This window comes from Sesamum indicum, linkage group LG11, assembly GCF_026168435.1.
Source record: "Sesamum indicum cultivar Baizhima isolate 11 linkage group LG11, ASM2616843v1, whole genome shotgun sequence".
Classification (NCBI taxonomy): Eukaryota; Viridiplantae; Streptophyta; class Magnoliopsida; order Lamiales; family Pedaliaceae; genus Sesamum; species Sesamum indicum.
The window spans coordinates 11,776,285-11,798,002 of NC_142667.1; the positions used below are offsets into that span (position 1 = coordinate 11,776,285).

The 21,718-nt window shown below is 31.8% G+C and overlaps 2 protein-coding genes across 2 annotated transcripts; both read right to left on the reverse strand.

Moving 5' to 3' along the window:
• Positions 1-1,051: 1,051 nt before the first annotated feature.
• Positions 1,052-3,320, reverse strand: LOC105173732 (Plant invertase/pectin methylesterase inhibitor superfamily). The gene is made up of 2 exons (XM_011095599.3): positions 2,265-3,320; positions 1,052-1,927 (listed from the first exon to the last, which is right to left on the reverse strand). The coding sequence occupies exons 1-2, from the start codon at positions 3,178-3,180 to the stop codon at positions 1,239-1,241; spliced, it is 1,605 nt and encodes a 534-aa protein (XP_011093901.1). The 5' UTR covers positions 3,181-3,320; the 3' UTR covers positions 1,052-1,238.
• Positions 3,321-7,738: 4,418 nt separating this feature from the next.
• LOC105173733 (pectinesterase/pectinesterase inhibitor PPE8B) lies at positions 7,739-10,124 on the reverse strand. Its single transcript, XM_011095600.3, has 3 exons — positions 9,723-10,124; positions 8,675-9,229; positions 7,739-8,594 (listed from the first exon to the last, which is right to left on the reverse strand). The coding sequence occupies exons 1-3, from the start codon at positions 10,015-10,017 to the stop codon at positions 7,912-7,914; spliced, it is 1,533 nt and encodes a 510-aa protein (XP_011093902.1). The 5' UTR covers positions 10,018-10,124; the 3' UTR covers positions 7,739-7,911.
• Between the last annotated feature and the right edge of the window lie 11,594 nt (positions 10,125-21,718).

Consider the following 21,718-nt stretch of genomic DNA (forward strand, 5'->3'; position numbering starts at 1 on the left):
TATTATATACTTATGGTGTGATTAGTGTACAATTAAAGTCCATTCATCTAACTCAATCACCTCTCTAATTCAAAAATATTCGACTTGTCTTCTCTTTATATTAGTATACGATGTGGCACACTCAAATGTGTGTGTATAATTAATTACTATTTTAAAAAAATATTTTACTTAGATAAATAAAAATATATAAAAAGATTATGAGAAATTATTGAAAAAAAATGAGAGAAACAAAATAGGATGTAGAAGTTGAATATGTTTGAGTCATACGCGACAGTGCTACATGTTGATGGTGTTAAACGGTGGTGCATGACGGTGGACGTGTGTGGACAGCCTTGTTGTGCATGTCATGTGGGCAGTGGCAGGTCGGGGGTACGAGGTAGACGGCATGCTCACGCAAGGCATGCATGACAGACAGGCATGCGGGTGCAGCTTGTGCACACACAAACATAGACGCGCGCGGGGCAATTTTAGCAGTGACAAGGCTGAGGATCTCTGGTTGGCGGTTGAGGATGGCTTGTAGAGTAGTTATTTGGACATGTAGTGAGCATATGGCAGCAGTTGTAATTGTCCTTACCCGAGACAACAATTGCCACATAGCACAGACTGACTGAAGGTGTTGGCATTTGTTGCGCCCTTGATTGACTAATGCTTGGAAAATTCTTGTTTGGACTAGGTTTGGCCGAACCAAATCAATAAGCAAGTGTATTATACTTACTATGTAATTGGTCATTTATCCTGACTGACATAGACCAATCACACGACGAGTATATTGTATTTGCCTATGATTGTTGTTGTGATTTCTTCTATAATCCATTGTGTCCTACATTTATGCATGTATGTTGTCTATATTGTGTGCTGTTGGCTTATTAAATTACCTCACTGAAATAATCAAACACGAGTGTAAGTGATTGAGGGGAAGTTGACTTACTGACGTTGCATGGATGAAGCCATAAGGCGTGAGTTTGGCCAAAAAATTTCTCGAACGCAATTCTCCTATGACAGATGCCATTTTGCTACAGTCTGATAACAAAGAACATTTAGTAAAAAGTAATTGTTTCAACAATAATATACCCCATTAGAAAAATTGCAAAACCAGAAGGCTTTATTTACATTTATGCTTTCTGCTGCTAATTAGTAAAATTGCCGAATCCTCGTACATATTCTTTCAACTCATGTACAAGAGAAATCAGGTTACCGTTGCATCCAACAATAAAGCAAACAGTCTAATTGAGCCCAAATTAAACCCCATCGTCATAAGGAAACGAAGTTGAATCCAGCCATTCCTCTCCAGTTATAAACTGGGAAACTGTAAAGTTAGACGCGTCGTAATAGTCCATTACATGGTAACCAGGCCAAGAAACGCGATTATCAGTGCTTGATCCAGGGCCGTAATTTTCATACTCTCCGTAATACAAAGTGTCCAGGCCTTGATCACCCACCCAATTAGTCCATCCCTCCGGTGCAATGAAGTCATCAATATACGACTCCAAGTAAACCGTCCTGGAGTAGTTTCTCCAGGGCCTGCCTAAGTAGCTCGTGACAGTGCTGGAATTGGAGTACAAGTCATCTGTAGCCAAGATCGTACAGTTCTGCAATGACATTCCAGTGTCCTCATCAGGGGAATCCCTGGATTGCGCTGTGATCACGGTGAATTGGCCTGGCATCGGCATTCTGGAAACTATGTTACACCCCTGAAAGACAACTGCTGCATTTCCGAAAATGTAGTCTATGGTTCCATAGATGTCGCATTCTCTATAGAACTGTCTGAAGGAATGGACATATAATGTGTCTTGGTAGCCGGTGATGGTGCATCTGTAGACGGCGGCCAAGTCTGCATTAATGCGAAGGGCTACAGCCTGGTGCTTCTCTGGTCCTGCTGTGTTCTCGAACGTTATGTCACGAGCCAGGAACCCCTCCCCAGATACAGCTGAAATTAATTACGTTATCCAGAAAGAAAATTCAGATTAGTCCAGCTATAATCAACTTATTATCCGTAATTAGAGTGCTACTGAGTTAACTTAATCACACTTAGACATGCTGATGCAATGAAGATGTCAGCATATAAACCATAGATCAAGAATCTGTAAAGAAAAAAATGCAGTTAGAAATTCTCCCATTATAACCGTGCAGTAAGAATTTATGATGTAAAACATCAGTAATGGGTCTTTTTTAAATATGCTTAAAATCTCAAGGGTCAAAGAGTAATTATCCATTTTATTAGGAGAGAAGAGCTGGAGGAAAAGTTCAAGAGATTTCAACTTTACCGACAGTAGCAGATCTGAAAGTGGTCCAACCATCAGCCACACTTCTGTTCCCGGTAATCACAGTAACACCACTCCCATCTCCAAGCAAGACAATGTTGGGCTTCCAGCTCGGAATCTCCACATTTTCTTGATACACCCCTTCCCTAATGTATATAATAATCCTGTCCATGCTGTTGTTCGGGGTGAAATTTATAGCATCAGAAACAGTCGTAAAGTTCCCACTCCCATCGGCTGCCACTGTTAGCATCTCACTCGGATCATATTCGTCACCGGAACTCTGCAGAACCCGACGAGCTTTCCTGGACAACCACCGCGGAAAACTAAGGAGCCGCCTGTTATTGCCGCCCCTCTGCGAGCCCGGCTTGGACAGCATTGACAGGGAATTACTCACATGCATATAAGTATCCGTCAAAGAATTCACCAGGGGCGATTTCAAAGGACCACTAGCCAAATTCAGGCCCTCTAAGCATGTTTCCTTGTTAGTCAGGGCAGCTGACAGGAACGCCCTGGCGTCGGCCAATTTTCTTGAATCAGCTGAGCTGATCCGGGACACGGACTTCTTCAGGGAAGACAACGTGATCTGGTGCAGCTCCCTGCAATCTTGAATGGTGCCCCTCTGCTTTTCGACGAGATTCGCCTGGCCGGCATTGGAGAAGAGAGACGACAGCTTCAGCCCTTGGGATAACGCTGTTTTGAGGGATTGCAGGAGAAATGTGAGAATGTTTGGAGAGATGTTAATGGAGATGGAGAGCTTCAGAGAGTCAAAACAGGCATCGGGATAAGGTGTGGATTTGCAGACTGTTCTCAGTGAAGAAAGATGGGATTCCAAAGAGTTTGAAGAAGAGTTGAGAGCAGAAGCTGTTGAGAGGAAGAGAGAAGAGAGTAGCAGGAGAGATTTCAGGACGGGAGACGCCATGACAAGAAGAGCAAACACAGCAACTCTCACAGGCTTCGTCAGCCCTATTTGTAAGTAATCTCAACGTCTATGACTACAGCAAGCTACTGAATCTTGATGTTAGTGTGTATTTGATGTTACAAACTACAAACCTTAATGGAGTGTCTTATTTTGGGAATTTAATTTTAGGATAAATTGAAACGGTTTTCGTTTGGCATAATTATAAATATTTTTCGTTGTTTGAAAAATTACGAAAATTTTTTAAAATTAATGATGATCTAACAAATACATCCCACTAATAAATTATTAAGAGGAGATAATTGTTAAACGATCATTAATTTTAAAATAAAATTTATAATTTTCTAAATAATAAAAAATATTTATAATCATGACAATCAATTATAATTTATTCTTAATTTTATTGTCAAGAGTATAGTCTACTATTACTTATATTTTACATTGCATATTAAATATATATATATATATATATAGTCGACGGGACGTGATCGTTTATTGTAATCGTAATAAAAGAACACGAGCTATGCTATAAAATGACGACCATATATCGTCAATTATTCCCTATCCAGGTAATGAATATATAATTCTAAAAGATAATTAACAAAATTCTCAATCATATATTAATTGGGAAATAATCCCTAATTAATCCATAACTTATCAAGAATAATTAATAAAACCCGTGATTGATTGATTCATATTCTTGTCTGGGAAATTATGCTGCATGGGTTTCTGCATCGCAATGTCCTAAAACTGACAGGCAACAATACATGGGAAATGGCATATACAGCAACCAGCCGGTGCAATAATGACAAGCTCTAAATTGTTTGTTTTAAAACATTCACGAGCGACGAACATTGAGAAAATAATACTCTGAACATAAACATTTAAAATAATTATATTTTTCCCTTTTAAAGTTTGATGTAATTTTACATAAATTTTCTATAATTTAAAAAATTATATCTAATATCTCTGAATTCTGATTAACGGGGGAATTTCTTTATTAGACGGAAGCAAACTATATGGATGCTCAATATAATTTTCTAAACTACAAAGTATCTACACATAATTACACCGAATCTTAAAAAAAGAAAACGTAATTATCCCTAAATATTTGGAAAATGGGAAATGGGGTGTGCATTAAAAACTCAGCAATTATCCTAAAATTAGAGTAAAAATGTATATTTTAATCACACTTGCTTTAAATATGTTTAATTATACATATGGTCCCATGTGAAAATAAATTTTGTTTGATTTAGGTAAAAAGTTGGGGAATTTTTCCTGGTAAAGATATTTCTGTGCATAAACTGCCAAAAATTTGAGCAGCAGCAGCATTATTCAGATGAAGACCAAAGACATGCAACTAGGCTTTGCTCATGTTGTCTGTTTGTTGAATGTTATCGTCGGTGATGTGGTCTCTTACTGCCAAAACTTGGACTAAGTTCTTCCTTTTTTAAACTATTCTTTTTTCCTTTTCATACATAATTGAATAATACTATTGGTTATTCACCTAAATCTGTATAAAGGAATAATGATGGCTTATTTGGTTTAACATTTGATATCTCATTTTCTAGGGATAATTATGATGTCGTCTTTTGAGGTTTAGAAAATTATATTTGGTATTTTTGGCGTTTGTTTTTGTCTAACAAATAGATCCCTTCGTACGTCAAAATTCACTTATTTTGTTGATATATTAGCAAAAAAGGTTATAAAAAGTTGGTAGGATCATAGTAATAACTTATACCTTTTGTATGTTCAGCTTTCCGAATTATTAATAAATCAATTAGAAAAGAACAAATCATCTTGATTCCTTCAAAAGCTAAAAGTAGGTAAAGGTAGACTAGTAATTAATATTTATAGTATTTTTTGTAAATTATTCAAAGTTCATCTGCTCATCATCTCTACTTCTTTTCTATTTTTTACCAATCACACTCCAATTTTAATTTTTATTTTATTTTATTTTTGCTTTTACTTCAAATTGCAACTTTCTCTAAACTTAATTTATTATTTCTCCAAGAGCACAAATTTGTGCACAAACACTCCCAATTAAGTAGTCAATTTTAATTAATTCATTTCCCATCTTTTTTTATGTTGATTTTGATGTTTGACATGTTTTGGTAGTGCATGAAATGAAGTTTCGATGAGAAATATCTTCGAAAATCCTCTGGCTGTAGGGAGAAGGCTCATCACCCTAAAATCTCGATTTAATTATGAAGTGTGTCTTATTGGGAAAGAGTTGGCATGGTTAGCAAGTCTACGAGGGTCGTATTCCTCCACTTTCGTAACACCATATAATACAATGAATTTTCTTTTTTCTAAAAATTAGTAGTTGTCGCATGCGGTCTTAACGAGTATATAAAAAAGAATTGCGTAAGGTATTGTCCGTTCTAGTTCATATGAGTCTCACGGGTTTGTGGAAACGAGGCCATGTGTACCTTCCAAGCTCAGAATTTATAAGCTCTAATGCCTCTTCTCTCTAATAAAACGTCTTTTCAAGATAAATTCGTAAAACTCATTTGAAATCAGAACGAACAATACTTTGCGTAATAGGATACTGATTAAATCACAATCCGCATCACTAACTTTGATGGTGGCTTTATAAGAAATCACAATATAAGAGTTGATGAGGTCAACGTTCAGACACCCAAGTCAATTAGTGGATGGGAAGGTCATGAATTTTTTTAGAGGAAATTATAAAATCATATCATCTTAAAACTGATTTCTTAAGAGTCTGAATCACAGAAACCTATAAAATGGTGATTGAGACAGAAACAGCAACAGGAGGCTATAAATTAAAGTGAGATGAATGTGTGGCCCCTAATCATAATCATACCATTCAATCCAATAAAAACAAAGAAAACCGCGTGAATATCTATCTATCTTCATTTACTGTCCTCAAGTCAACGCTATTTTCTTGCAACTTGCAATTCTTTTGAGTTTAGTGTATCATCTCTTCTCATCAATTTCTAAATGGTTTTCAAGCAGGACAAAACTTTATAATTCACTTTTTCTCTATCTTCTTCTATTTCTAATTGGCCCAAACAAGACGGCAAGGAAAGAAAGCCCAATCGCAAGGGACCTGCTCACCTGCTTCTGTCCCATACACCTATTAAGAGCTAACCCACCTCACGCCCCAGTTGAGGTTGTCAGGCTCAATTTATCCACCTCAAACTTCCTCGTAGGTATAATTTTTACTATTTTTGGTTTTAAATACTATAATGTTTAATCGATCGAATGTTTTAAATCTATAATTTATGAGATCAAAAGCACAAAAAAAAATATATATACTATCCCTGTGATATTTGAAATGAACAAATTAATCCTTTATAAAAAAATATACAAAATTATTTTTCTGTATTCTTCTATATGAAGCAAATTATCCTCTCACAAGAGGTGCTCTGTTATACCCGCCTTTTTAATGTAATTTTGATTGATTTCTTAAGAATAAAATATTAATTTATATATACATATCTATATTATATATTGTTTATAATAATATATCTTTATTATTTTAAAAGAAAAAAATAAAAACTAAAACCACACGGTGCCGCCGCGCCTTCCTCTTCCCCAGAAATCCCTTCCCTGAACTCCCGTCTCCTTTTCCTGCAAACCTCTCCCCTTTCCCCCTTCCCCTGTCGCAACCCCTTTAAAAACTCCTCATATCCCCATTTCCACCACCCCTACGACACCTACTCCTCCCCCCGCCCATGGTCGCCGTCACCGTTGCCACCCTTCGCCTCCATGCTCCCTCTCTTTCTCTTTCTCTATGTATACATAAATATATATATATATATAACATATAAATAAATCGTATGTGATATATAAATAATATATTCATATATTTTACATAAAAATATAAGTTTTAAATTCAGACTATTGATTTGAATTAAATAAGAAGTTTGGAACGCTTTCTTTAATTATTATATTGTGAAAGTAAATCCAAATATCAAAAGAAGGATACTATATCGTCTTCCCCAAAAGTTTGGTGTGTTTATACGTAAATCTTCTATAATTTAAAAAATTATATTTAATACCCCTGAAATTTATTTTCGTTCAATAAATGAATCTTTTCATTAGTCAAAATTCATGAAATTTACTGTCGTTAGCAAAAAAATTTAAATAAAAATTTATATTTATCCACAATTTACCTATTATTGACTTATTGTAAGTTAAATAAATCTTTTATGACTAAACTGCCCTTATGAAGGTGAATATGTACCCTTCACATGCATTAGTGTGTGAAGATGTATAAGGGTAGTTTAGTCAGAAGAAAAAATATTTGACTTGCAATAAGTCAATCATGATTAAATATAAATTTTCATTAATTTTTTTATTAATATATATAAATTTAATTAATTTTGATTAACATAATGATCTATTTATTGGTTCAATACAAAATTCAAGGAATTGGACATAATTTTTAAAATTATAAAAAATTTACCTCTAACTGCAACAAACCTAAAAAAAAAGAGAATATTGCAATTATCCCTAAAAATAATAAAGTACAAACCATCGCCCCAACTGCATAACCACCAAAAAAGGGGGGGCAAAAAGAAAGAGAGAGTGAAAGCAAGCAAAATCAGATGAATAATTAATAAATATAAAAGATGAACAAGTCCATTTCCCCAAAATAAAAAGGTATCTATGCCAAGAAAATTTTCATATTTCTCTTAATTAATTCCAAACAAATCATAATGTCATCGATATTATTAACTCAGAAAAACATTTATTTCAATCTCACATCACCAAGCCAGCCGTGTACCTCACCCCTGTCGCAGGTAGCCATTTGTTCCCAACAATGAACTCAGCCACTGTGAATTCGGTGGCCTGAGCCGAATCATTAAGAACATGGTAACCGGGCCAGTTCACCCGCCCTCCCAGACCAGCTCCAGGCCCGTAATTCATGTACTCAGCATAAAACAGAGTATTCAGCGCGAAATTCCCATTCCATTCCAGCCATCCCTCGGGCCTGATGGCGTTGCTAATGTAAGACTGCATGATAACCGTCCTGGAATACAGTTTCCAGGGCCTGCCTAGGTACGTCGGGTTGGAATTGTCTGCTTCAGCTGAAATGTTGCAGAATTGAATCGAAAACCCCGTCCTTTCAGTTTGTTCCTTCCGGCCCTGAGCTGTTATGGTGTTCTTTTGATTGGCAAGGCCCTTGCGCGCCAGGATATCACAGTTTTGGAAGACAACTGTGCCATCCCCGAACATGAAATCTACTGTGCCGGTGATCTTGCATTCTCTGTAGAATTGTCGCATGGAGTGGGCGTAGAGTGTGTCCTGGTATCCCCTGAAGGCGCAGCGGTACAGCACGGATAGGTCGGAATCGGACCGGAACGCTACGGCCTGGTGCTTTTCCGGGCCGGCTGTGTTCTCGAATGTTATGTCCCGGGCTATGAATCCTTGTCCTCGAACAGCTGCATTTGTTACATCACGAAGAAACTTAGTCATATGAAACCAAGTTCGTCCAAAATTCAGAAAGGTTGTTAGTTCGTACCAAAGGTTGCAGAGCGATAAGTGGTCCAGCCATCAACGAAGTTGCGGTCACCAGAAATAACAGTAGCATCCATGCCGTCTCCAATCAACATTATGTTCCATTTCTTCTTACTGATCTCAACATACTCCTTGTACACACCTTTCTTGATGTGAATAACATACCTCCTGCTGCTGTAATCCGGCACCGCACGAACAGCTTCCTCAATGCTGGTGAAATTTCCTGTGCCATCAGCAGCAACCACCGCATCCGCCACCTCGCCGCTGGATGCCTGGAGGAGTTTCCGGTCGTGGGATTTCAGCCAATCTGGAAATTGGGCACTGGTAATAAGCTTCCGACCTCCGCTTCCGCCTTTAGATGGGGTGGTGGGATTTGGTTTGACCATGGAAAGAAGGTTGTGGACCAATGAGGTAAGCTGGTCTAGGCTGCCGAAAACCAAACCTCTGACAGGGCTGTTTGTACCATCGAAGCCTTCTTTGCACGTTTCTTGATTGGCCATTGCTCCACTCAGCCATGTATTCATGTCAGCAATCACATTTCCAGTGCTGTTATCTTTGCCTGTATTAGGGCCAATTTTCCATTATAGTATCACTTGCATCAATTTTTACCAATTTTTCAATTGTATTTATAGCCTAGCCACACTCCATACATTAGGCCTCTCACACTATAATAGGAAGAAAATTCCATTTCTTGCATGACTTATTTTTGTGATCCTCAAGATTTAATTGTATATGAGAGCTATATTATCACGAATTTAAAAATATGAAGATGATTAAATAAGTTCTTTTATCAAACACATAAAATTATTAAAACCAACTTTGATCCTCATTTTAAAATATAGAGAAAAAAACAATCGCTTATACTATTGTTAATTTTTAGTTCTTCTTGAGTACTTAGCCCAAAAAACGCTCTCCGACAAGACAAAAACACCAAGATCGTCAAAGTCATGCACATGTACCACATTATATTAATGTCATTCTATTCGGCCTCTTTTTCCATAATTACTTTTTATCTAAAAAGAAAAAACGAAATATGAACAGAAATAAGGTACCCTTTGGATTCTGAGAAGCAGCAAGGGTCCAACTCAACTGGTCCACTGAAAAGTCCATGAGATCAAGGCAGTCAGCAACGGCATTATTAAGCCGGAAATCGCTGAAAGCACCGGAGAATTTGGAGACGGTGGACACCACCCGGCCCACCACGCCGAGGGTAGACCTCAACGTCCCCGCGAATTCCGACACCGGAACCTTCAGACACTCCGACTCACCCAAGTCCGAGTTCCCGCCGCTGATGAAACACAAAAGCATCAGGAAGAACAGAGTTTTCATGGAAGAAGCTACAGCCATAATATTGATTTGATCAGTTTCAACTCATAAATATATATATATATATATATATATATCTGTGCGTGTATATATTATGAGTATGAAGACTATTTAGAACTACTGTGGAGGAATATTTGAGGATGATTAAGGGGGTGATGGGAGCATTAAAAGCGGGTATCGTAATGGGAAACTTTACATTTGCATGGAGTCAGCTTCTCACTCTACTGTACACTCCTCAATTTGGGGGGTTATATATTATAACCAGGGGTGGGGGGTGAGGGCATTGGTTGTGAATTTTTTATCACATTTTCGTATCATACTAATTTTACGTCAATCGACACGTATTTTTTGTACATTAAAAATAAATTATAATTTGAAAGTGATATTACATATAATGCATACGTGGTGTGATGTCAATATATGATATAAAAATATAATAAAATGTCCTTTTGTCGAGAATTATCAATTAGCATTATGAATCTTTTATCATGTTTTGGTATCATAAATTGTTATCACATCAATACAAATATTTTCATCATATTTTGATTTTATAAATTGATGTTAAGTCAATATATAATTAATACGAGTTTCATTTAAAAATTAAAATATACAATTAAATTAAAATAATGATCATGTATATCATATATTATCAATGTGATCTGATACCTATGAAAATAAAATAGAAAATCTTTGATTTTTTATTTTTTATAAAAAATATAATAATTAAAATTTAAATTTTCGTTGGAACTCGAATTCATAACGTAAACAAACAAAAATCCTACATTGGGGTGTCGGCGGTGAGCAAGAAAGTTAGAGTGAAGGAGAGAAAGCATGTTAGGAGTACGTAGCCAGCACAGCCCACCACCACAACCTTTCTTTTCTTTTCTACTGCAACTTTCCAGGTTCCAGAATGTCTGCCTGCTCTTCTGTTTCCTTCTTCTCTAAGCACTCTATTTTCTCAAAAATAGGAATTACATATATAATTATATTAATATTTTAATAAATTAAATATACATCAATTTAATATATAAAATAAGAGAAATAACTCCGCATATCTAATGGAACTCGACCCCATAACTTTGAATTAAATTTTATTTTACTACTATGTAAAAAATTATTTTTTTTATTTTTTAAATAAATAAGTATATATAATTGTTTATATTTATTCAAAAGTTTCGTAGATGTTTTTAGACAAATTAATTAGTAATATGGTTTCAATTTATTTTTTATATCTACATTCACTACTATATTTTTATACATATATTGATTACTTTAATTTTAAATTTTAAAATTATTTATCAATTACTCATTTTTATCCAAAATTGTAATAACTAGGCATTGCCTAATATGCTTATGAGAATGAGCAAATTGATGGAACTAAATTACTTTTTAATTATAAAAAGAATGTCACTATTAAATTTGTAAGAATTAATATTATGATAAAATAAAAATTATTGTCCTTTAATACATATTTAAAGGCAATTTCTTACATTAGTAAAAAATAATTGACTACTGGCTACAATTTTAATAATTATTGACTAAAAACAATGGTAAATACTTTTAATGACCACGGTTAAATAAAAACGATGCAAAAACATAGATTTTCTACCAAAAAAAAATTATCTGCCATGGCTAAGAGCCATGGTGAAAATATTTGCCATGTCTTTTAGCCACCCTCGCAGATACCACGGCCAACAACCGTTGCATTATTGTGGCTACTGACTATTTGCTACGGCTATTTCGTTATTAAGAATGGCTAATATGTTACATTTTTTGTAGTGTTACAATCACTTGCTGCCCATTCGGACCTACATTTCTAGTGCAGACGAAACATTTTATACCGTTTAGCTCCTCTTTTTAAAATTATTTTTTGAAATTAAATTCTAATCAAAAACTTATATTCTTTTATCCTACCGGATTTATTTTTCATTTAATTACATATTATACTCATTAAAATCTTACTAAAATAACTTGACATGAGATCAATTTTTCATTTAATTACAACAAACCATTGCACAATGAATTATTAAAATTATGAATCCAAAGGTCGCAATCACTTATACTGAAATCAATTGTTGTATACTGAATTAGGCAACTCACAGGTCAGATTGGCCTTAATCTTCTTTTCTCATTACAATGAATGTGAAAAGTAAAATCAAACATATACTTACAAATAAAAGCACAAATTCTGTCTTTTTACTGATGCCCAACAATATCTTCAACATTCTAAAGATATGATCATATATTTTTTATCCAAAAAATAAGTGATTTAATTTTGGGTAAATTCTAATTTACCCCCTCTACTCTAGCACTATCTCACTTTACCCCCTACATACTTCAACTTTATTAAATAAAATACTTATGATAGACTTATAAAAAAAAAATTATATATATACTCATAATATCTCTGTGTTATGCTCCAGAATTTTTAGCTTACGAAATAATTATTCAAATAATAAAATTCAAAACTCACAAAATTATAAATAATCATATTATACTTTAAAATATTTTGGAGCCATAATGTAGAGATGTTAGAAGTACGAAAAAAAATTATAATTTTATTATAAATATTTTATTTTTTATAAGATTCATTTAACCAAATTGGTGTACTTTACAAATTTACTTTTATAAAGTAAATGTAAGTCAACGAAGTCATAATCGAGTGGTAAGGTTGAGATATCACAATTAAAAGATTAGGAATTATGGGTTTATGTCTATTTCTGCACTAATTTAGTATTTTTTTTTTATTTTATTCGAATTAATAATGTATTGAATCAGTATTTGAATTTAAATATGCATATTAAATGAAGTAACGAATTATATATTTTAAAAAATAAAAAGTAGAAACGATAAGTGACGTAAGTTAGAGTACAAGTAAACAAAGCGAGACGATGCTAAAGCAACGAGGGGTAAAAGTGGAATTTTATCCTTTAATTTTCAATACTTTTTGGCTGCCAAATTTCTGGTAAATTTTCTCCGAGAGAATATATTTGGTAAAAAGATTTTGGCCGTTCCGGAGAAAAGCGTGGTTTGTTGGTGACCTGTTTGGTAAATATCCAAAATATCCTTGTTTATCAAACACGAAGGGTGTGTACTTTTTTAAAACTGACCGTTATGTCACGTCTTCTCTACGTGCATATAATAAATAATACTTTACGTTTTAAAATATATGATGAATAAGATACATCATATTTCTAAAAAAGGAAAAAAAGAAAGAAAGAAAGCAATAAAAAAAAATCAACTTAGGGGTATTATTGACATAATAATAAAATTGATGTAGTGGTGTCATAACCGCCATTTATAAAAGAAAAATATCTTTTCTGTTTATATAGTATAGATATGAAATATGATAAATTAATAATTTTTGTTGGTATTTACGTGATTGGATAAAATATTCCACACCTTCAAGGTCGGTATAAATTATCAAGTCATATTCAAGGCCTGATGAATTAATAGCAGGCCGTCATTTCTTATAGGAGTTTAATACAATTTATCTCCTGTGATATTTGATAAAAAGAGACTTATAAGATCGAAAAATAAGATACTAAGAGTTTATAAACTCCTTTAAAAAAATAAAATTTAATATTTATTAAAAAGATTTTATAAAATATTTTCAATAAATTTAGCCAAACACCGTCTAATTACACTGTCGGTGAGCCATCACTATAGATGCATAATTAGTTGCTTTCTCATCTTTCTAAATAAAGTAATTTTGCATATCCCATTTCTAGAATTAATATCAATTATTGGCAACTTGTTACCAATAAACAATCAAATTTTAACAATAATTACTGTTTTTATAAACTTGGATATTTTTTTTCTTTTTATTTAAAAATAGAAATGAGAAAGTAGGGCTTACGCTCTATATTTCTCAGGGAGCATTTTGTTTAAGTTTATATGACAACTTCGACTATCATTACAGATTGACAGGGACACGTACTACCTCATAAATCAAGCAAGGATTGGGACCCGTCCTGCTACGGAGAATTTCTAAGTCTCTTAAGTAGATTTAATTTCTACCAGCGATTGAAGCACACTCGATGGATGTGTATAATTTAAATTTTTAATATATTTATCTAATTAAAAGAAGAGAATTAAGTTAAAACAAATAACTAAGTAGAATTTTTGTTATTAACAACTATATAGTGACAAGATCAATATTGCTCCCGATATTATCTCTCGATATTTTATTACTACTATTATATTTTATTGTGGTAAGTAATAGGCATCCAGCCTAGACAAGTATTCACTATGTATGTACGAATCCGAAGACCGGACTCATAGACTTCAATTTAGCTACTTGAACTGAGTCTCATTGCTGATTAACAATGCATTTTATCAATAATGTCTTAATTTAGCGATCAAGGTTAAGGTCTCGTGAACAAATTTGAAGTCATAGATTTAAATCCCACTACACGTGTAGGTATCCATTCACTTAATCAGTGAGTTTATGGCAAATTATTTAATGTGTATGGATCAAATTACTGTTCAATTTTTATCGAAATATTAATCTAATCGTGTAATTATGAAAATAAAAGGATTGCGTGGGGGGTGCTTATTTTTCACATCTGCTTTGTGTATGAAAGGGTAAATGTCCGATAAGGCCCTACTTAATTAGAAGGATTGTGGGTTCGAGTTTCATTAATGTGCCTGTATTTTTATTATTATAGTAAAAAAAAAATTATCACATTTAAATGTATTCGTTGATTTGAAATATTGAATTATTTAATTTGAATAGTAAATGATGTAAAGAACCGTATAATTAAAAAAAGAAAAAAAGAAAAAGATAAATGTAGTCAATTTCTTCATATTAATTTGGAGTGAGATTTGAGTCCCACACAACATAATTTGCATTATATGAGCCATGTTCAAGTGTTTGATGATTGCTGAAATGGTCACTCTTCTCTTGCAATTATAAGTTTCAGGGCTTAATTATTTGCTTCTATTTTCTCATAAACAATATGTCATGAAATTAACATGAGAACTACTATCTAGGTACTAATATTGTATATATGGCTACTCATTGTTACACGATGAATAGTTCAGGGGGCAAAGTGTATTTTACCCTAAAATTTATAAAATGTTATTGTTATGATTTTTTATATGGAAATAAGTCGGGAACAATTATTTTCACTGAATTTATAAGATATTAATATTCTATTTTAAAAGTCTGTCATTTTTTTTCAAAAATATATTATACACCCAAATTCGAATTGGAGTTGTCAATAAATATATAATTCCCAAATTCAAGCTCATTAGATCGAGACCCAGACTCATATCCTAAAAGTTTTGTGCATTGCCATAAATTTTTTACTAAATACCTAATAACTCTTGTATTATCAGCTCAAACTAACATTTGTTACGTACATTGATATAATTTCTGAAACCACAACAAACATGAGAATTAATATATAAAGTGGAATAGGCTGAATGCAGCAAATTTGGTATTTGATAGAGGCATTAACTGTTCATTAAATGGCATTAATCAGTCTACTATTATTTGTTCCCAATTTTGTTAAATGATTTTTATTAAATGGGGATGTCAAAATAAGGGAACTAACACTTTTCGTCTCGTTATTTATTTTTTTTCACTCTTGATCTCATTGGTTATGAGATTCTCAATTTTGATTAATTTCTAAATAATAACACTTTTAGTTCCGTAGCACCTTTCCATGAGATATTTTAATAGAAAGCACGTGGCCGTTAAGACTTTATTATTTTTTATCATTATTAATATAATTTTTAAAAATAATATTTTTGATCCCATATACTTAACGTCCCCCACAACGTTTTCCGTTAGTGCCTATCATCCAAGCAGCTAGATCAGTAGGCAAAATCATGTGTACTAGGCTATAGCTAAATTTTAGGTACCTAATGTCTTAATCGTGTTATTAATGTCACAACATATCATAAGTGTTATTTCACAATCATAATATTTTCTTCCTTTTTCGGGTACAATTTTACCATCATAAGTGTTACCTAATTTATAAGATGTCACTATCATATGTAAAATCGACGACTAATAATTTAACGCATTAGAGAAACAAAATTGACATATTAATTATATTTTGTAATACACTCTAAAAAATAAAATAACATGATAGTGCCGTAAATATATCATCTGCATTACAAAAAATAGATTATTCTCTACATTATAATTTAGGAAGAAATACAATTTTAGTCCTGTAACTTATAGGAGGTGATATTTTTAGTCCTGCAAGAATTGATTTTTGTAATTTAATCTTGTAATTTTAAAATTTTAATGATTTTCATCCTTTCCGATCAATTTGGCCGAAAAATGGAATGTGACTTGCACATGATCCAATTAAATTATAATTTCACTCCTATAAGCATTGCCATTTTTAGTCATGTAACTTAGGGGAGTTGGCATTTTTGGTCCTGCACGAACTGATTAGCAAGATTAAAATTATATTTTAATTGAGTCATATGCAATTTTTCAGCCAAATTGCCGAAAAATGACTAAAACTGTCAAAGTTATAAAGTTACAAAACTAAATTGCGAAAATCAATTAGTATAAGACAAAAAATGCCACCCTCTTTAGGTTGCAAGACTAAAATTATAATTTTGCCCCTATAATTTACTACGTTTTAAAAACCATGACAAATCAGTGTGGTATATCTACCTTGGTGAATAAAATTTGACCTCATTTAATCGACATTTGTCATGGTTTTACCTATGCTAAAATATTTACCGTAATTTTTAGATGTAGTTAATATTTTGGCTTCGATTACAAAAACGACAGTTAATAACTGTTGGGCAATCATGGTTAAGTATTCTCCATAGTTTTTAACTTTTATATATGATAATTGACCATATCAAAAAGTCAAATTTCTTCTAGTGCTAATAGCTTGCCTAATCGCATTTTTTTTTCTCCCACACGAATATTACATTCCATCATAAATTAATATATCGTCAATAAAATTTTTAACTTTTTATAACTTACATTCGACTAATTAAATATATTTATATAATTCTTGAAATTAAACTAATTATTAAAATTCAATTTATAATAATGAACATGCAATACAATGTGCATAGGCAACTTTATTAGGTTGCATGGCCTTTTATTTTATTTTATTTTCCTATCTGAATATTATTATTTATAGAGTGAAAAAGGTATGATAATTGACTATTAAAAAATTAAGTGAAATTAGAGAATAAAAGAGGATAAGGAAATCACATGCATGCAGATTGTAACGCGGAAACATTAAAGAGTAGGCTTTTTCTTGTCTAAAAAAAGTGAATAGAATACAATACCCTAAAATGGGACCCTAAAACGCGTTTAACAGTTTGCTTTCTGTCTTCTATTCTGCCGGGGCAAAAAGAAAAAAAAAATAGTAGTAAGCGTGTCTTACTCTTCTTCTTTTTCCACTTTCTTTTTGTACCAACACTTGTTCCACCAGATTTCTTGAAATATTAATAGTTAACTATTCTTTTTTCAGACAGTTTAAATTTTTAAATAAAATAATCATTTGTATGGTATTCGAGTAAGGCTAAATGAGAAGTTTTGGGTTCGATTGCTATATATAAAAAAAAATTCACATGAAGGGTTTGCATGTGAGGGGCGTGTTAAAATATTATTATTAAGGATAATTAAGTCTATACCTCTTGATCGATGGTTTATTTACACAAACTACCCTTATTTTTTTAAAAAAATTATACAAACACCCCCTGAAATGTCAACAATATTACACAAATTATCCCTTTTTTTGGCCACCAAAGGATGGGTTATGTAATTATGCAAAAGATAGGAGTGCAGTTTTGTGTAATCAACTATATATCAAGAGGTGTAAATGTAATTATCCCCAATATTAAATGATTGCGAATCTCTTCTCTAACAGCTTAAATTTTTAAATGAGGTGATAGTTTAACTAAATTATCGACATCATCATTTATCTTCATCCATAACTCCAACTTCAAAAATTTTATTTCTTACAATTTATTTAAATATTATTGTTCTCCCTTAGATTTTAATAGTTTTCCACCAAAAATCTTTTAGTATAATCTTGAAATACTGATTATCTTTTTTTTTATATATAAAAATAGAAAAACAGAAATGACAACCCATATACTCGTAAGTGATGATTGCATAAACATCATGTATGTTGATTCTATAGCTGAATAATTATGTCGGAATCAATATACAGATAAGAGTATTTATTTAATATGTCTAAACATCTTGACAAAAGTTCAACTTCATATAACGAATATATTAACGTTCGAACTTAACTATTAAACTCCGGTAATTGATGATTTAAATTTTGTTTACCAATATTTGGTTGATGGGGGGGGGGGGGGGGTTGGGAACAGAAATGCACATGTGCAGTGGTACCACAGAATCCTTCTTAACTGTTCATTTTCCTTTTCTTTTTTTGTAATATAATATTATTTAATTTTTAGGTTTGGTGAAGTAGATAAAGTGATAGAAATATTATTGTATGGCCTTTTTTCTTTTTCCTGCAAATTTTCAAACATTCTTTAATACAGTCCCACTGTCCAATAATGAACTATTGGGCATGAATGGGCTTACCATTTTAAATGAAAAATGAAAAGGTAAGTGAATTTTTTAAATACTAATTATCGTTATAGTATATTTTTTCTGTGTGTATATAATAAATAATATTTTATATTTTATAATATGAAAAAAATTATATATAAACCAACACATCACATTTTTAAAAATAAAAATAAAAAAAGCAACAAAGAAAAAAATATACTTAATAGTATTATCAAAATAACAATAAATTGGTGTCGCGTCATCATCGCGCTTTATGTGAAAAAAGAAAAAAACCCTATCATATATATTATTAGTATAGATTTAACTTTAGGAGTAATGATTGAACTTTAATTTTAGTAGGTTTAAAGTTGATTTAGTAAGAAAGTCGAAGCCCATCAGTGAAAGGGAAAAAGAGGTTGGGGTGTCCAAAGCCCACTTTTAGCCCACTTCATGACCTGTTTGGTTTTATGCCCATTTTGTAACTGTTTGAAACTTGTTTGGTTGTGTCATTTCCATTGAAAAGGCCCAACCACTATCTCTACTATATATATATATATAAAAAAAAGACAAAAACATTAACTTGCACCAAATTCTTTTTGTGTCGATAATATTTCTAAATTAATTTTATTTTATTAATGTCCTCATCTCTCCCTTTTATTTTTAAATATTATGAGTTGATTTATGTATCATATTCTTATTTATAATATATTTTAAATTATAAATACTTATTTATTATATACACACAAAATGATACAGATTAAAAACCTTGTTGGATTTTCTCAATGAAACAGGACCCAGTATTTCTAAAACCTCCCAACTCATATGGGCATGGGCCTTAATCATTTAAAAGAGATAAATTTATAACGCTTTCTGTATTTAATTGAAATATTACGAAATTTTCTTGTGTTATTTTTATAGATAAAAAATTGCTCGTGTTATTAAAATGACTGGCAAAATATCCTTTTTTATTCAAAATTAATAGAGCGCATGTCGCACGTCTAAAATATGAGTGGATTTTTTTTTTTATACTTTTTAATATAATATTTAACCTTTTTTTCCAATTACCTCGTTTTACATAAAAATATTAAATAATTTTAAGAAAGGGGGAAAAATCGGATCCAATACAATGGCATTGAATTTAGAAACCTATTGGGTGTTGGGAGTGTTAACCTCAACAAATGTGTTGTCAAATTTTCAAATATTATATTAAATTCTAATTTTAAGAAAGCTAAATTTAATTTTAACTTTTTGAGCAATTTAAGTAAGTTATATTTAGTTTTAATTGCTAAGTACTAATCGTTAAAATAGAAGTAATATTATTTTTTAAATTATTATTATTCTAATTAAAAACTATGAGTCCAAGAGGTTTCTTTCAATTTTGAAAATCAGCATTTTTAAATTTTAATTCAACATACAAATATTTAAAATAAAAATCACTATTTAATGTTGGATAGTCGTTGCGACAAGTGTTAGAACAAAATTATTTTTCAATAAAAATAAAAATTTAAAATTCGATCAATTCGACTATACTTCAAAATTAGGTCACTCTGGTGATGAAATTTTTTTTTTATTTATTTATGGGTGAATGTAAATATATAATAAATAAAAATAAATAAAAACAAGTAAATTCCAACTTAAATTCTAAAAATTAATTATTATTTTTTTTAAAAGAAAGCGAGTAATAAGTGGGCCCAGCCACATGTCAATTGACAATGGAGTTGGGTGCCCACCTACTCAATTGACATCGACTCAGCCATTTATTTTTATCTATATTATTTATTAAAACTCAACTCCCTAAAATAATTATTTTTATTAATATAATATTGATTAATTAATATACTCTTCAATATATTTATTTATCTAACCAGATAAGTATCTCTTTAATCATTTTATTCTACCAATTATTTTTTGTTCATGCATATCTAAAATTATTATATTCTTTCACTTTTAATTAATTAATTATTATTTTTATTTAATTAAATAAATATTATTTAAATTATGCGCACGTATCAAATGTGCTTCATTCACTAGTTATTTAATAAAAGCTAAGCCCTTAAACTAATTAATTTGGTGCGTCAAATGTGTAATTCCTTAAATACTCTTAAAACTACTTCCTTTCCCTATCAAGGTTATTAGAAAAATCATTTTATTTAAACTCTTTTATTATCTTAAATTCAAATAAATTTTCTTTCACTTTTTTAATATATAAGTTTATATTACTTAAATTACGCAATGAGTAAATTTTTGTTCTTATTTTACCACTTATCAAGGGTGTCCCGTCTATAGATAGTTATTGATGGGTAAAACCCACTTTATATGCAAAATATCTAAATTATTCTTAATGAAGGGTAATTCAGTCATTACGCAACACCAGATCCACGTGCTTTTGAGAGGCGGGTCGAGTAACCCAGAACCTGGTTTTGGATTTTGTATGAAAACCCCGGCATGAGAACCGCCTGATTGAGAGTGATGGTTAACTAGATGGCGACACGTGGCCCATACAACAGTATCCACCTGGATCCTATAAATACCCAAAGACGCTATATTTTGAGGTAACTTGTTCACTTAACTTTTCGACCTACTACTTCTAATTGCACATTTTTACCTCGATCACATTAATTTACGCGTCGGAAGGTCGTTGTCGGGGGTGCATCCGATGAGCTTCACATTCTTGTTTCATTCTCAGGGACCCAATACTCGATTTTGGAGGAGTTAGCAATTGACCGAGAGGTCAATCCTTGAGGTAGCTGAATCTAGGCAAGATCAGTTATAATATCTTATGCCTCGTTTACTTTGTAAATTGAATTTAGATGGACTAAGTTATTCAAGAGGAATAGTGATTCGTACCGAATTTGGAGATAAAAACTAAGTCCCTGTAATGTAAAATGGAAAAAATGAAATTTATCCCATTAGATATGAAAAATAAGCAGAAAATCCCATGTAGAAAATAAAATAATAAATTATTTTATGTGTTTTTTAAAATAGCAAATTACCCTCATGATAGGGTATAATTTGCTATATTTTTTAAAATATAGAAGAATAATTTATTAATATTTTTTTCACAAAGCGATATTTATTTATTTATATATCATAGAGGGAACCCAATATAAGATTAACACCTTATAAGAAGTATATCGAATAATTTATTCAATATAATAATGAAAAATAAACATGATTTTAATATTCATTTCTTTAAGGAAAGGA

What these genes read in the sequence shown, in the direction of transcription:
- LOC105173732 (XM_011095599.3), bottom strand. Translation starts at nt 3,180, where the DNA reads ATGGCGTCTCCCGTCCTGAAATCTCTCCTGCTACTCTCTTCTCTCTTC. An exon ending in TTTCAGATCTGCTACTGTCG is followed by an intron (nt 1,928 to 2,264) that starts GTAAAGTTGAAA and finishes AATTAATTTCAG; the next exon opens with CTGTATCTGGGGAGGGGTTC.
- LOC105173733 (XM_011095600.3), bottom strand. Translation starts at nt 10,017, where the DNA reads ATGGCTGTAGCTTCTTCCATGAAAACTCTGTTCTTCCTGATGCTTTTG. An exon ending in TGCTTCTCAGAATCCAAAGG is followed by an intron (nt 9,230 to 9,722) that starts GTACCTTATTTC and finishes GCCCTAATACAG; the next exon opens with GCAAAGATAACAGCACTGGA. An exon ending in TTATCGCTCTGCAACCTTTG is followed by an intron (nt 8,595 to 8,674) that starts GTACGAACTAAC and finishes TAACAAATGCAG; the next exon opens with CTGTTCGAGGACAAGGATTC.